We start from the raw sequence: 14,152 nt of genomic DNA, 5'->3' as shown, positions 1-14,152 counted from the left end.
TTAAATATTTAACGCAATTAATGCATGCGTTGCACGACCCACTCACGCATTGTCGCGCTCAATCTGTAATGGCGCCGTTTTACCCATTTAGAGAGCTAAAAGGCAGCGTATAATGAGTAGAGTGAATTTTGGCAGCCTTTGGAGCCGTTTTTTAATAGGCTAAAGCCTTACAATCCCTCTCTCTACGATTAGAAATATCATGGGAAGCAACGTGGGGAAGCAAGGTAGCAATTGATCTTTTTCTTAACACCTTATGTTATTTCCCAACGCAGAGAAGATATATCAATTGGTAGCACTACGCACGGTCATGGCTCCACTTCCCATCATACATTTGGGTTGAATGGCTGCAGTATCATTTACTGAAAGCTCAACAAATACACAAGATGGCAATATTTAGTCACAATATACAAAGTCACAAGTCTTTCTATCCGTGGATCCCTCTCACAGAAAGAATGTTAATAATGTAAATACCATCTTGAGGATTTATTGTCATAATAAACAAATACAGTACCTATGTACTGTATGTTGAATGTATATATTCTTCCGAGTTTTATTCTTTTTTTTTTCCTTAATGCATTGCCAAAATGTATATGATCGGGAAAAATTATCGGGAATGACTGGAATTGAATCGGGAGCAAAAAAAGCAATCGGATCGGGAAATATCGGGATCGGCAGATACTCAAACTAAAACGATCGGGATCGGATCGGGAGCAAAAAAACATGATCGGAACAACCCTAGATGAAACGGTTTTAAAATTTTCACATGTCGAAAGTAGACAGAAGGGAACTAATGCAAAAAACGGGATCAATTTTAACGGTTGATTCACAACATTAAATGACCTCCAAACATAGCAAAGGTTACTACATATATATATATATATATACACACAAGTTTTTTTTTTTTTTTTTTTTTAAAAGGAAGAAAAAAACCATGAAAGGTAACACCAGTTACTTTGCCAAGTAACTTTTTTACTACTGTGTGTATATTTCAGTAGTCAGTCACTACACTAGCCAAAGAGCTAAGAGGCATTTTAACAGTCGAAAATGTTTACATTTTAATTGTTTATTTCATTTTCTTAAAAGCAAAATAAAGGCAGTTTTTGGGTTGGGAGCTGAAACTACAAGGCGTCGCATGTGGCAATCATCGTTTAGCTTGTTAAACACTTGCTGCGGCAACTCGTTGTGTGTAAGTGAGCAGCATGAGCGGATTTGGGGGGACTCACTCAATGAAGCATTTAATAAAGACAAGCATTTTTCTACGTTATTCTTGTAATTCCGTAGGACAGTAACACGTTTCAAACTTATCATAATTGTTACATTTGAAGTGCTTAAAAACCATAAAAACATACATAACAGTCCAGTGCTAAATCTTAATAAATACATTGAACACACACAAATAAAAAGTCCTTGTTAACTTGTTGGCTGCCATTGACGTCGATATGTGTCCAATCCATTTGAAGCGGGAGGGTTGCCAGTGATTAATTCATTTAAAGTGTTTTAATTGAGATCTTAAGAACCACATGATTTAGAGCTAAAACGAATACTCGAGCAACTCGAATAACTCGAGTTTAAAAACTAATCTGAGTAATTTTATTCACCTCGAGTAATCGTTTATTTTGACAGCTCTAAGCATCACGTTTTGCTCGGACTACTTTTAATGCGGGACAACGCGCTGATGTCACGTGCGTAGAGGAAGAAGCAAAAAAAAAACTTACTGCAGCCAACAGCCGCTACAAACGACGCCGATGTTGCTAAATACTAGCCCGCACATGCTACGTTAGTTGCAGGTAGCGTCTGGTGAGTCTCATAGAGATGACATGTATGTTGAACTAGATGCAAAATGACAGACTAGGCCGTGTCTGGGCAGCGTTAGCAAACAGCCGCCATCTTAAAGCAGCTAAGCGCTAATAAATAAGATTAACGTTACTGTCACTACTAGCTAACGTAACGTTAGCCCTGCGGAGGGCTAGGTTTCTATTAATTAAGGCCACTTTCGATGCGTGGCTAACGTGTCTTACATACAGGCTTTAACATAACATAGCGTTGTGGAGTGATGAGGGTGTAAAATAAAAACTCAATAATGCTAACTATCAATTTTAGCTCAGTAGTCATTGCTGGATCAAAAAACAAGTAGCACTGGTCCCTAATGTGCTCCAATACAGCCTGTATCATACATTTATTTTGAACACTGCAAAAACTCAAAATCCTATCAGGACTTACAGTTTAGACTAACTTAAAACTTAACTAGAACTTAAAAATGGCTTGACACAAATAGAAATTCAATTGAAACACGTGGGAAAAAATCCTAACTTTTAAGTGATGTGTGTTATCAAGCGTAAGGGCATTTTTAGGTGTGTGTGTGTGTGTTTATATATATATGTACCTTTTCAAAATAAGATCTAAAGGTTTTTTGAGTGAAAGCAGTGAATTAGTCTTTTTTTTTTTATTCTAGTTACATCTGAGATGCAATTGTTGGCTGTTTTCAACAATATACATAAAAAATAAAGACATTGAATGACTGAAAATGATGAAATGTCTTGTTTTCTCATGTATATTTATAATTGCTCTTCACCGAAAAATATATTTGTTTTATCCGGTTACTCGATTAATCGATAGAATTTTCAGTCGATTACTCGATTACTAAAATATTCGATACCTGCAGCCCTAACATGATTGGACATCTATCATCGTCAATGGCACTGAAAGAGTATCGGGTTGAAAATATTAGTCTAGTGCAGGGGTCGCGTTAACCGAATATTTTCCGTCGTTGACCGGTTTTTTAAAACGGTGACGGAAAAAACTGAAGAAAACTGCAATTCACACCCCAGACCACAGGGTGGCAAGTGAGCATATTAATTAGCTATTGTCTCTCTTAATGCATGACGTCGTTGGCTATTCTGTCAGAATATTGTAGCGTCACCGGGGTCTGGCAGCGGCACCGTGATTGACGCATCAACGCGAGGTTGTTATTGGTGCACCCGGTGTTCCAGCGCGTCATCCAATTGGTGGACTAGATTGCCGCCTGTGTATAGACCCCAATCACATGACGTCACAACTCCGCCCCCCTGACTGGAGCCGCCATATTGTGTGTCAGCTCGTCGTGTTTACACATTACCGCTACGTACATGCCTCCTATTACGGCGTGTTTTTCTGCTCGTTAACATTAATAATCAAAATGGTGAAGGCGTGTGTGGCGGTTGGTTGCAGTCACAGAGAAAATAGACGGAGAGACTTGAAGTTCTACCGTATTCTGAGAGACCCGAAGAGGAGAGCGAGATGGACTGCTGTAATTCAACAAGAAATCTGGGCACCAAACGATCACCACAGACTATGTAGTAGTCATTTTATATCTGCTAAGATGCATTTAATATATATTTAGAAGATTTTGGGCTGACAACCACAATTAAGATCATTGTGTGACGTTGGTGATTGGGGTCTATATAGTTGCCTCTTTTTCTTTGGGGGCGGAGTTGTTGTTTCGTTGGTGTTGTTGGCGGTAAGCAGAGTAAAAAGAGGGTGAAAAATACCACGACTTCCGTGTCTAATTTTTCGCCGCCAAGCAAGCATTACAATATTAATTAAAAATGAATGAAAACTAAATGCTATTGAATATTTCATCATTATCATTTTAAAAATTTAAGTGACGGGTAAAAATAGATTATGACCGGATTTTTATGACCCTGTCAGTCAAAATGACAGACAACGAAAATGTCTAGCGCAACCTCTGGTCTAGTGACAACATTACTACTGATATTGTGCAACACCACCATCTGTACGTGTGACAACCAACCAACCCTGTTCTCCCCACCTCTCGAATTAGTTCCTCACCTTCTGCCACCGAGTAGCACATTATGAAGTCTGCCCCGGCCGGGAGAGTGTGAACGGCGCTCGCGTCCGTCACCACCTCGTTGGTCTTGATCTCACTGTCCACGGCGTCGCAGACCAGAACGGGCTCGTCGTGTACGTCACCGCGACATGCCTGAAGTCGGACATTTTTTATTTTCTACCCGAATGAGACCACGCTAACGACTCGGCCGGACGCGTACCTGCCAGATGAAGATCTTGGGCTTGCCGACCAGGGTTTGGCATCGGTGGCCTTTGAAAAGCGAGATAATGCGCTGGATGCTGATCTTGCCGTCGTAGGTGTACACATGCTCGTCCTCGCCGTGACTCAGGAAAATCAGGAGGAAGCAGTCGGAGTCGGAGTGGTTACTCTCGGCAGCTGGGCGGAGAGAAGAGGCTTACTGAACTATCACAAAATGCAATAAATTGAGTACTGACCTGTTAGTGGAGACAAATAATCCGGTTAGGGGTGTCCAAACAAGACGCAATGATCTTGAGTTCACCCGACATTCTTTTGCACATGTCAGCTTCAACACTAGATGGAGCTAGTCACTTTAACAGTGTTTCTCCATGATCAGAGGTCAAAATCTGACATTTTGAAATCAATGTAAAAACTAGGGTTGGGAATCTCTGGCATGAAGTCGATCCGATATGTATCTAGATACACAGGTTAAGATTTGATTAAAAAACGATACATTTTTAAGGCAGAGCAATTCGATACGATTCGATACAGTTTAAGAACGATACGGTTCGATACGGTGTGAAAGCGATACAATAGTAAACATTTGTTGTTTGTTCTTACAGTATTTTAAACGGATAAAAAAGACCAAATTTCTACAAGCAAAATTAAACAACAAAAGTTCATAACAATGTATGTTTATTTTAGGGGTGTCAAACGATTAAAATTTGTAATCGCGTTAATTACAGCTTTAAAATTAATTAATCGTAATTAACCCATTAAGGTCTGGGCCTATTTTGTCTGATTTTGCATGCCTTTGAAGTTGCCTTTATATTTCAAAGAAAGAATTGTTTACGATGGCCTGGTTTGGTCCCTTTTTTTGTGACGCCTTGAACTTCATGTCCAAATTGTTGTTTCCTTCACTGATCAATTATAAATCATCATTTTGGGCCCAAAAAGACCAAAAATTCCAAAATCGTTTTGTCAAAATTTTTAATCAATTGACAACCAAACATGCGTAACGAACCGTTTTGAAACTTTGTAATATTTATTCAACATGTTAGGATGAACATTCAACCCAAAAAATTTAGAATAAATAGTCTTATATTTGACAATTCAACATAAACAACAGGTATAGCCATAGGCGTTTTTTGCCTTTATACATGCTCCAGTCAAAACAGGTTATATACAGCAGACCTAACAGTGAAGAACAGTGAAAAAATATATACCATCTAACACAAAAAGTGTTTAGAGGCCATCTCTTTATGAGTTTAGGTATTGCGGCCAATCGCCTGATGAAAACTATGTACACACAATCAAGCTTCTTGAACACACATTTATATACACAAATTGAGAAGATTGATGTGGGAAAAAAATATATATATAACATTGGGGGAAAAAAGCATTTTCAAAAATATTTACAATTAACAAGTTAAATTTTTTTCAGTCATGCCACTCCGAAAAGCAGTTTCGTCCTGGAATTAGACACGGCTACATCACACAGCTCACACTCCCATGGGGTGTCGGTCCTCTTTCCACCCTTCCATTTTCATTTCACTTTGCTTTCATTGTCACTATAAATGTACATGAAAATAAGTCAGTATTTATGAAAATAATAAAGTATAAAATAAAAATATATACAGCAATAAATAATAATGGAAATCTATATGTATGACAATAGAAAGAATACCATAGCTGAATATGTGCTACATCCCTAATCTTCATATAGAAAGAAGAACACCACAAATGATAAATTCCTGCCTGGGATACCCACAGTGCACGTACGACTTTGATCTGATATGCACATTTTATTATTATATACACAAACACACACTTATATTGCATCAAAATTAACTTTGTCTTGCAATATCAAAAGAAACTTTCAAAAGAAACGTTTTCAGCATTAAAAAAAAGAGTGAGTTGGTTTACCTTTGCTCGTCGATGGCGTCACCCACGTGTTCAAATCCGTCACTATCTTCACTCGAGGACTCTTCCGAAGAAGACGATGATGACGAATTTGGACCATCCTCTTCCTCAAGTTAATCAGAAGCACAATTGCTTGCGCTAAATTTAGTTTTCCGTTCATTGTCAAAGTCACACAAAGTCGCTGCTCGATCCAGCAGTATCCAACTGGCCGTCGCTCGCCACCTCGCTGCTTCAGAACACTCCTCCCTCTCGTTCGGTTGAACCTCGCACCGCAGTTATATTTATTTATTTTTTTAAAAACGCATTTTGTGCTTCCACTGTGACTTCGAAAGGGTTCGTTTGATTTGTGTTTTTTTCATGGAGCTTCCGTTTTGAAAAAGGACTAGAAATGATGGAAATATAGACATAAAGAAATGATCCATGCAGCGTTTTAATGTTTTTTGAGAGGACAATAAAACTATAAAACTTAAATGACAATATCTCACGTTCTAGTTGGTCGATTGACTTCAAATAATAACGAGAGTAAACCGCAACTTCCGCACTTTAAAACGAGACCAACCAACGGCATGTGGGTGACGTAATTAAAACGTGAGGGCGCTTCAAAGACGACGTGCGCTGAGGACGCGCCGGCGCGTCCTTCGACTCTCAAGGGTTAATCGCAATTCAAACCATCTATAAAATATGCCATGTTTTTCTGTGAATTATTGTTGGAAAGATAAGACACACGATAGATATATACATTCAACATACGGTACATAAGTACTGTATTTCTTTATTATAACAATAAATCAACAAGATGGCATTACCATTATTAACATTCTGTTAAAGCGATCCATGGATAGAAAGACTTGTAGTTCTTAAAAGATAAATGTTAGTACAAGTTATACAAATTTTATATCAAAACCCCTCTTAAAATTTGTAAAAATTTTAAATAAAAAAATAAACTAGTAGCCCGCCATTGTTGATGTCAATAATTACTTACACAATGCTCATGGGTGCTGAAGCCTATAAAATCAGTCGCACCCAAGCGCCAGCAGAGGGCGCCAAAACTCCGAAAAACACAACAAGTACACCTTTCACTGTGCTCTCATTTTAATTTGTTTGAGCGGGGCATTTGTGCGTTAATTGCGTCAAATATTTTAACTGGATTAATTTTAAAAATTACCGCTTGTTAATGCAATAATTTTGACAGCCCTAGTTTATTTTTGAGATATGAAAAAAAAATAAGGCCAACTAGATGGCCATCATTTTGTAAACTGGGATTGATAATAAAATAAAACTCCAGTGACAGACAACAATAAAGTGCAGTAATTCAATTTCTGTATTTCCTGGTGTTTTGAACACAAGAGGTAGGTAATTTAAGTGCAACCTTTCCACGTAAACATCTTACAAACTCAAATTAAATGCAGGACCTCTAGAAAGAAAGAATTAAACCTGCTAGTGTTATCATAATAAATAAATAATAAATAAAGCATAATGCTATTATTCTTTACCTCTGGTATAATTGGGGGAATAAAAACATGGCATTTTAGCCAGATAGGTCAATAATCATTATTTTAACCGTATACACAGCAAAGTCATTCACTTATGCCTGTGCTTCCACATTTTTATTCCTCACCACTGTCCATATCTTTTTTGAAAGGCAGATTTCTCTTGAGGAAGATAATTTGATCCACATGTTCATCTTTAAGTAGACTGGAAACAATATCTCCAGCAGGTCGTGCCATTGTAGTGGGTTATTTTTCAGGGTTAAAAACTCACGATCTCTGTCCCATACAAATCTGGCTGCCGTCTTCACTTCAAAGTCCGACGTGCGTTAAAAATCAATTGCTGTCATTCGTAACTTCCGCCTGGCAAGCTGGCATCAGCGCTCGTGTTGTTTGTCCTTTGTTTTAGCATACGCGACTGTGGTTTCGTTTGCTCTGGCGTAGTTATGACACGCCTGTCACGATCGAAATGCAGGATGGGAAGTTGAGGCAACCACGACTGTGAGTGGTGGCTGTTCATGTTATGTGATGTGTGCTGTCTCACTTGAAGTGTGGCCATTCATGGGGTCAAGCAGTGGGGAAGGCACTGTGCAGCATTATTGAAGTGCAAGCTAATTATGTATCATTCATTTACAGATTGCTTGGTACGAGAGGTCGCGTTACCGGAATATTTTCCGTCGTTGACCGGTTTTTTAAAACGGTGACAGAAAAAACTGAAGTCCATCCGTCATTTTGACAGGTTGCAATTCACACCCCAGACCACAGGATGGCGAGTGAGCATATTAATTAGCTATTGTCTCTCTTGATGCATGACGTCGTTGGCCTTACTCGGAAAAATGTCCGAACTAGCATTCAGGTGTAGCAAACACGGAAGCTTTGGAGAGCATTGTGTAAGGCTACGTTCATTTTACAGGTCTTAATGCACGAATCCAATTTTTTCGTGTTTTTCCGACTCGAGTCAGGCATTAACTTGACGGTCTGAACGGGACAAGTCGCATAGAAGTGGACCATTTCAAATCCAATCTGGGTCATTTTTGTATGTGGTTCAAATCTGATCTGGGCCACATTTTTCCAGACTGTCGCGGCGGTCTGTACCGTCCAGTGTCCCAAATCCAATTTCAGCTGTGCATTATTAGCACCTAGCTTGCAGTGAACACGGCTTTTGGGGAAGGGCTGGGCTTGACAACAGTCATAAAAAAAATAAAAATGGGTTGAGGATAAGCATGAGAATGATCGGTTTTCTCTCTGCTCTATGTGAGCAATATTTCAACATTTCCTACACGGCCGATAGTCCGGAGAGGGGTCTGGCTGCAGCCCGTCTTGGAGAGTCGGGCCAAACTGCCCATATGTGTGTGTGACATGCACGGACAGTGCGTGCATGCTATCGATCCATATAAACTGTGAATATAAGCCTAAACGGGGATTATTCATGTCTGTTATTTGTCTCCTCCTTTTGAAAAGCAAAATATGATATCCCTGGAATGACGGATGACTTGTCATTTGTTTTGATGCTTCTGCGCACCGGCTCGTGCCGGACTGCGAATTACAGCGCATGCGTAATACTTGAATGGTCTCAATGGACAAAAGCAGTCTGAGCGGGCACGCCAAAAAAACGGATATGACCAAAAAAATCAGATTTGTGCATTAAGACCTGTAGTATGAACGTAGCCTAATTGAATGAGCAGGGACAAACAGCTTGGAGTCAGAAGTACGTGCGCTATCCTCAAACCTGAACGCACCCCGAGCCTTGGATGACAAATCAACAGAGCAGAGAGTAGACACAACATGTCTGTGGAACAGGAATATCAGCTTGTAGAGATCGCAAATCACGGCGACTTAAACGTACATTTGAGACAACAACTCAACCGAAGTTCTGGATTAAAGTCATTTCAGAATATCCCGACATTGCTTGGAGCGCGCTGAAAACTGTGCTACAATTTCCAACATTGCTAGCTTCTCTCACTCTCCCATCTCGTCTCAACGAACCAAACTCAGCCCTCCCACTGATTCAGCGGGTGAGTTGTATTTTTTCCCTGCACTTAACACGACGGGGCTAAAAACAAATGCTATTTTATATTTGCTGTATTTTTCTGCCGCACATTGCCGGTGTTCTGACAAAGTTGGCATGCGCGTAACGTTAAAAAGGACCGCGACTGCAGCGATTCCTAAGTACACACTACAAACTTTCTTTAAAGAAAGGAATATTAACTTACGTTTGCCATGTTTGGCGCACACAACAACTGCACGTAGCCCTCTCACTTAACGACTTCGCCGTGTCGTTAAGCGTTAATTTACGCCATTTCCGTGTTGCACATGTATGTTTGTGATGTAACTAGTTTTTTAGCACCATTGGATAACATTGAGAGTCCAACTGAATATAAAAGAGGGACACCGGTCCGTGAAAAAAAGACCCAAATCACACCGGGGACCCCTGCTCTAATCCCATTCATATTTGTGTCGGTTGGCAGAGCGAAACCGATGATAGCATATTAAATGATAATTATTCTATACATTACTTTATTTTGCGGTCACGGTGTATCAGCTTCACAAAAAGAAATGCAAAACATACCATTTGGTGTTTCCCACACGAACTGTTGTCGGGGTTTCATCAGTGTGATTGCTCCCCTCAATGATCCTTTCATTAGGCTGCATTGGCTTTCGTTTGGGCTCAAATTGATAACCCAAAACACCAAAGAAAGGTTCATAACTCTCCTCTTCACCATTAGAAGAATGTTCGTTACGTCGGATTCGTCGCTGCAACTAGAAACGTAATTGTCCGCCATCATCGCCGCCATTCAGTACTAAAGCACTGAGCCGGATGTTTCCTTGATTTGATGTCACGCACACAATCTGCCAGATTTCCGGGATCTCAGGGGCGGGTCTTTTTAGCTTGAAATTGACCCAAATTTCTCCTATTTTCTTGGTGTTGCGATGTGTGTAATTACACGAAGTGACATGATATGAATCCAAAAGGCATGCGTTTATGGATAAATGATGGAATATTAGCATTTCCCCAGGTGTTGACATACACTTTAAAAACTCACAACAAGGTCAAAAGAGGCCCAAAGCCTCAATATTAACTGTGGCAATAAGTGGCAAATGAACAAGAATGTGTAACATTTTATTGAAACATTTTTCTAATAGAAATAAAAAATAATGGTATATATTGGCATATAGGTCGTTGGTCTGCAATTAGCAATATGTGTTAAACTTGCAGGGGTCCCCAAACTTTTTCCAGTGAGGGCCGCATAACTTTTCCCTTTAAAAAAGTATTGTTTCTCAGAAAGCCACAATCAAATAACCCTTTCTGGATATTTCACGGAGCAAAAGTAAATAAATTAAAAATAATAATATAAAAATAATTAATAATAATAACACTATTAATCAAATAGATAATAACCAAATAACCCTCTCTGAGTTCTTCACAGAAAAAGGCCAGAAAATAATTAACACATTTGAGAAAAAAAAATAAAAAATTCAAAATGCTCTCTGGTATTGTTCAGGGGGCCGGACCAAATGTCGGGGCGGGCCGTATTCGGCCCACGGGCCGTAGTTTGGGGACCCCTGTTAAAGTATTATTTGCCAGTACATTGAAATGCATGCCTTTTAGTTTTTTGGTGCTTTCACGCTCAAGTGGGGGCGCCCTTCCGCTTCCTCACGCGAAGAAGAACGCGCTCACGTGAAGAAGAGCGCTCTTACACGCGAAGAAGAAATGCCGCATCCAAGCGAGTGAGTGAGAGAGGGAAGCACTGCTACGACCCTACGTTCTTTGTTAATGCTTGTAAAATATCTACAGAGGCAACGCCTGTATGTATCATCTTTTGTGTTGTTGTTTTGTGTTTCCACTCGCGATCGGACACTTAAATCCACTTGTGTAGTGGTTTGAACGATGTGCTAATGCTAGCGAACGCATGCTAACTGCTTTGTTATTACTGAATTAGGATCTAACCATCGCTGATTTACGTGGATGCAAACCTGTTTGTTATTGGGGACGAAATTGATTTGTTTCATTTCTATTTTTAGTTTCACTCTTCAAGTGATGGTTGAATAAAGTCAGCAAATTATACCAACGTCTTCTGTATCGTCATTTCGGAGTTTAGCTAGCTGTATAGCTGTCTCGGTGAGGACAGTGCAGTCTATTCCCTCCCAATGCAGTTATCTCCACTTTCCCTCCTGATGCAGTTATCTCCACCTTGCAATGATTGCAAGTCGTTTTGTTGTAATTTTTCCTCGTGAAGTGAAGACACACTTTCGAGCGTTTGAACCTACGTGCTGTCATTGTTATGTTTACGGCTGCAATGCTCGTGCTAAACCATCGTAACTTTTCATTTTCACCCTCTTTCCTGGTGAAGTGTAGCCAAACTTTGGAGCGGGTGGTTCTTGGCGCCATGCTAGTTTGATGTGTTTGGACAACAAGCCAGTCACGACGCAATATGCGTCTTCAGGACTCGTTAAAGGGATCGTTAAGGCTTTTTCATTGTGATGTTGAGGCCTCGAAACACTAGGAACCGGTTCCAAATTGGAATCGGAGTTCGATTCCCATCCCTAGTTCTAATGTCTAAGCACTGCAGACTAGTAGTAGTAGTAGTATTTTTATGTCCTAAACCAATTAACTGCCCTGACTTGTTGTAACTAGCTTGTTAGCGTTTGCTAACAGCATGCAGCATGCTAGCGTTTCTTCATACATAAAGATGTGACCTAGAACATTAAATCAGTGTTTAGAATCACCATACACACTGATCAGCCAAACTGATAAGATGTTACATGATTCACTTCTGTGCCAGAATGTTATCCTTATTAAGTAAAAGCAATATAACTTACCAGCTAGTCAGTAGAATACGGTATGCATAAAGGTATGTGTACTAAGCACAATAATAATAATAATCTGAAGTACATTTTGTTTATTAAGGCAAATGTGTGTAAATAATTAAGGATAGTGTGAAGTGAATGAATAATGCAATTGGGGGGTGGGGGGGCACTTTGAGTGTCCTAAAAAGCGCTCTATGAGAGCGAGGCGTTATTAGACTTTTATTAAATATGCTATTGCTCCAAGTCCAACTGTCCCCCTTACTTGCACATGCTCAAAGGGCCCCATGTTGCCTGTTGCCCCTGGGGACCCTTGCTACGCCTCTGGTCATTGGGATATGGTCGTGAAAACCTGTAGACTAATACATTTCTGTTCAAAGATGGTTATGTGGCCCAGTCTACGATTTGTTACTAAAATACAGTACTAATATTTTGTGTAATTTAATTATTTAAAACTGATCTTACAGTCGTAAATCCATTACTGTAATGCGTCCATGAAAACATTTGATGTTTTTACGTCTCTAAAGCGTTATAAATAAGCGCTCCCGTCGGGGGGGACATTTCACGCGGGGCAGCTATTTTTTGGCACCCATTTTATTTTACAATCGTGACAACGGTGACGCTCAGCTGACCAAATGTCGGTTTATAGTCGGGCCGGTGCCGATTTTGGGTACCCGACTCCTCATCGTGACATAAACTGGAGTATGATTGGAAATTTTGTGGTCTCTGGAGGCGCTCTGACGCACGCGACGGGACCGGACCGGAGGAAACATCAGTTTGGGCATCAAATATGGATCTGGCGACTGGATCGACCGAAGCATTTCCAAACAACGTCTTTTATGCAACTCATCCAATGAGTTTACAGCGTCTGAAAGCACCGGGGCTTCCATAATTTGCAAGTGAATCCACCTTTAGAAACTACGATCATTGACAATACGGACACAGAATGACTGACAATATGGCGGCACAATACAGCGATCACGTGATTGTGTGATGTTGGTGATTGGGGTCTATCAATACATCTGGGATTTACTGGCTATTTACTGTCGAATAGTTAGTTTGCTATCGATACAGCCGCATCGCTCGCCTGTAAAAACGGATATCCGGTCGTATCGGTTTATATTTTTGGGACACTGAAACAATCAAAAATAGAATGTATTTTTATGTTTTTGGGAGCAAATGCGTTAATGTGATTTTAGTGGAGCTTGGAACGAATTAGGCGATTTACATGCAAAACTCGATTCATTATATGAAACAATCATGTTACGGAACGAATTAATGTCGACTCTTGAGGTACTTTATTAAGATTAAGAGGTTATTCATTTTAAGAACTAAATTAGGTGATTACCTTTATGGATTATATCCAGGACTTCCTCGTTTTTGTAGCTGTCGTAAACCTTCACATCGAAGTTCAGTGCCTTCAGCCTGAAAAGACAAATTAACACATTGCAGATTTTTATAAATTTAAAGAAAAAAAAAAAAAGGCAACGACCAATTTTCAGACTATTAAACGCTACTTTTTTTCCACTTTTAAACCCTGCCACTTTTAAAGCAGCTCATTTATAAATTTTTACAGGTTAACCCTTTAACACCGAACGTGTCGGCAGCGACGCGTTTACGCATATCGTCTTTGAAGCTTCGTCACGCTGTAATTACGTCACCCACGTGCCGCTGGTTGGTCTCATTTGAAAGTGCGGAAGTTGATGTCCACACCAGTTTTTATTTGAAGTCAATTGACCAAGAAAAACGGGAGATAATGTCATTTGAATTTTATGTTTTTATTGCACTCATAAATATGCATTAAAACGCTGAGTGGACCATGTATCTATTTCCATATTTCCATCATTTCTTGTCATTTTTCAAAACCGAAAGCAGCACAAAAGACTACATATCCCAACAGCCGTTGTTATGT

General features: G+C 39.8%; 1 protein-coding gene across 1 annotated transcript in view; it reads right to left on the bottom strand.

Annotated features, from left to right (window-relative positions):
- The window catches only part of LOC130920728 (caspase-6-like), a 30,382-nt gene that overhangs the window by 3,088 nt on the left and 13,142 nt on the right, over positions 1-14,152 (bottom strand). The window contains exons 5-7 of the mRNA XM_057844131.1: positions 13,589-13,665; positions 4,047-4,222; positions 3,829-3,979 (exon numbers count right to left, since the gene is read on the bottom strand). Of these exons, the coding sequence (XP_057700114.1) occupies positions 3,829-3,979; positions 4,047-4,222; positions 13,589-13,665 (404 nt within the window). The remainder of the gene's footprint in view (positions 1-3,828; positions 3,980-4,046; positions 4,223-13,588; positions 13,666-14,152) is intronic.

Source organism: Corythoichthys intestinalis, chromosome 8 (assembly GCF_030265065.1).
Source record: "Corythoichthys intestinalis isolate RoL2023-P3 chromosome 8, ASM3026506v1, whole genome shotgun sequence".
In the NCBI taxonomy this organism is placed as follows: Eukaryota; Metazoa; Chordata; class Actinopteri; order Syngnathiformes; family Syngnathidae; genus Corythoichthys; species Corythoichthys intestinalis.
This window is presented reverse-complemented; position numbering and strand designations above follow the sequence as displayed.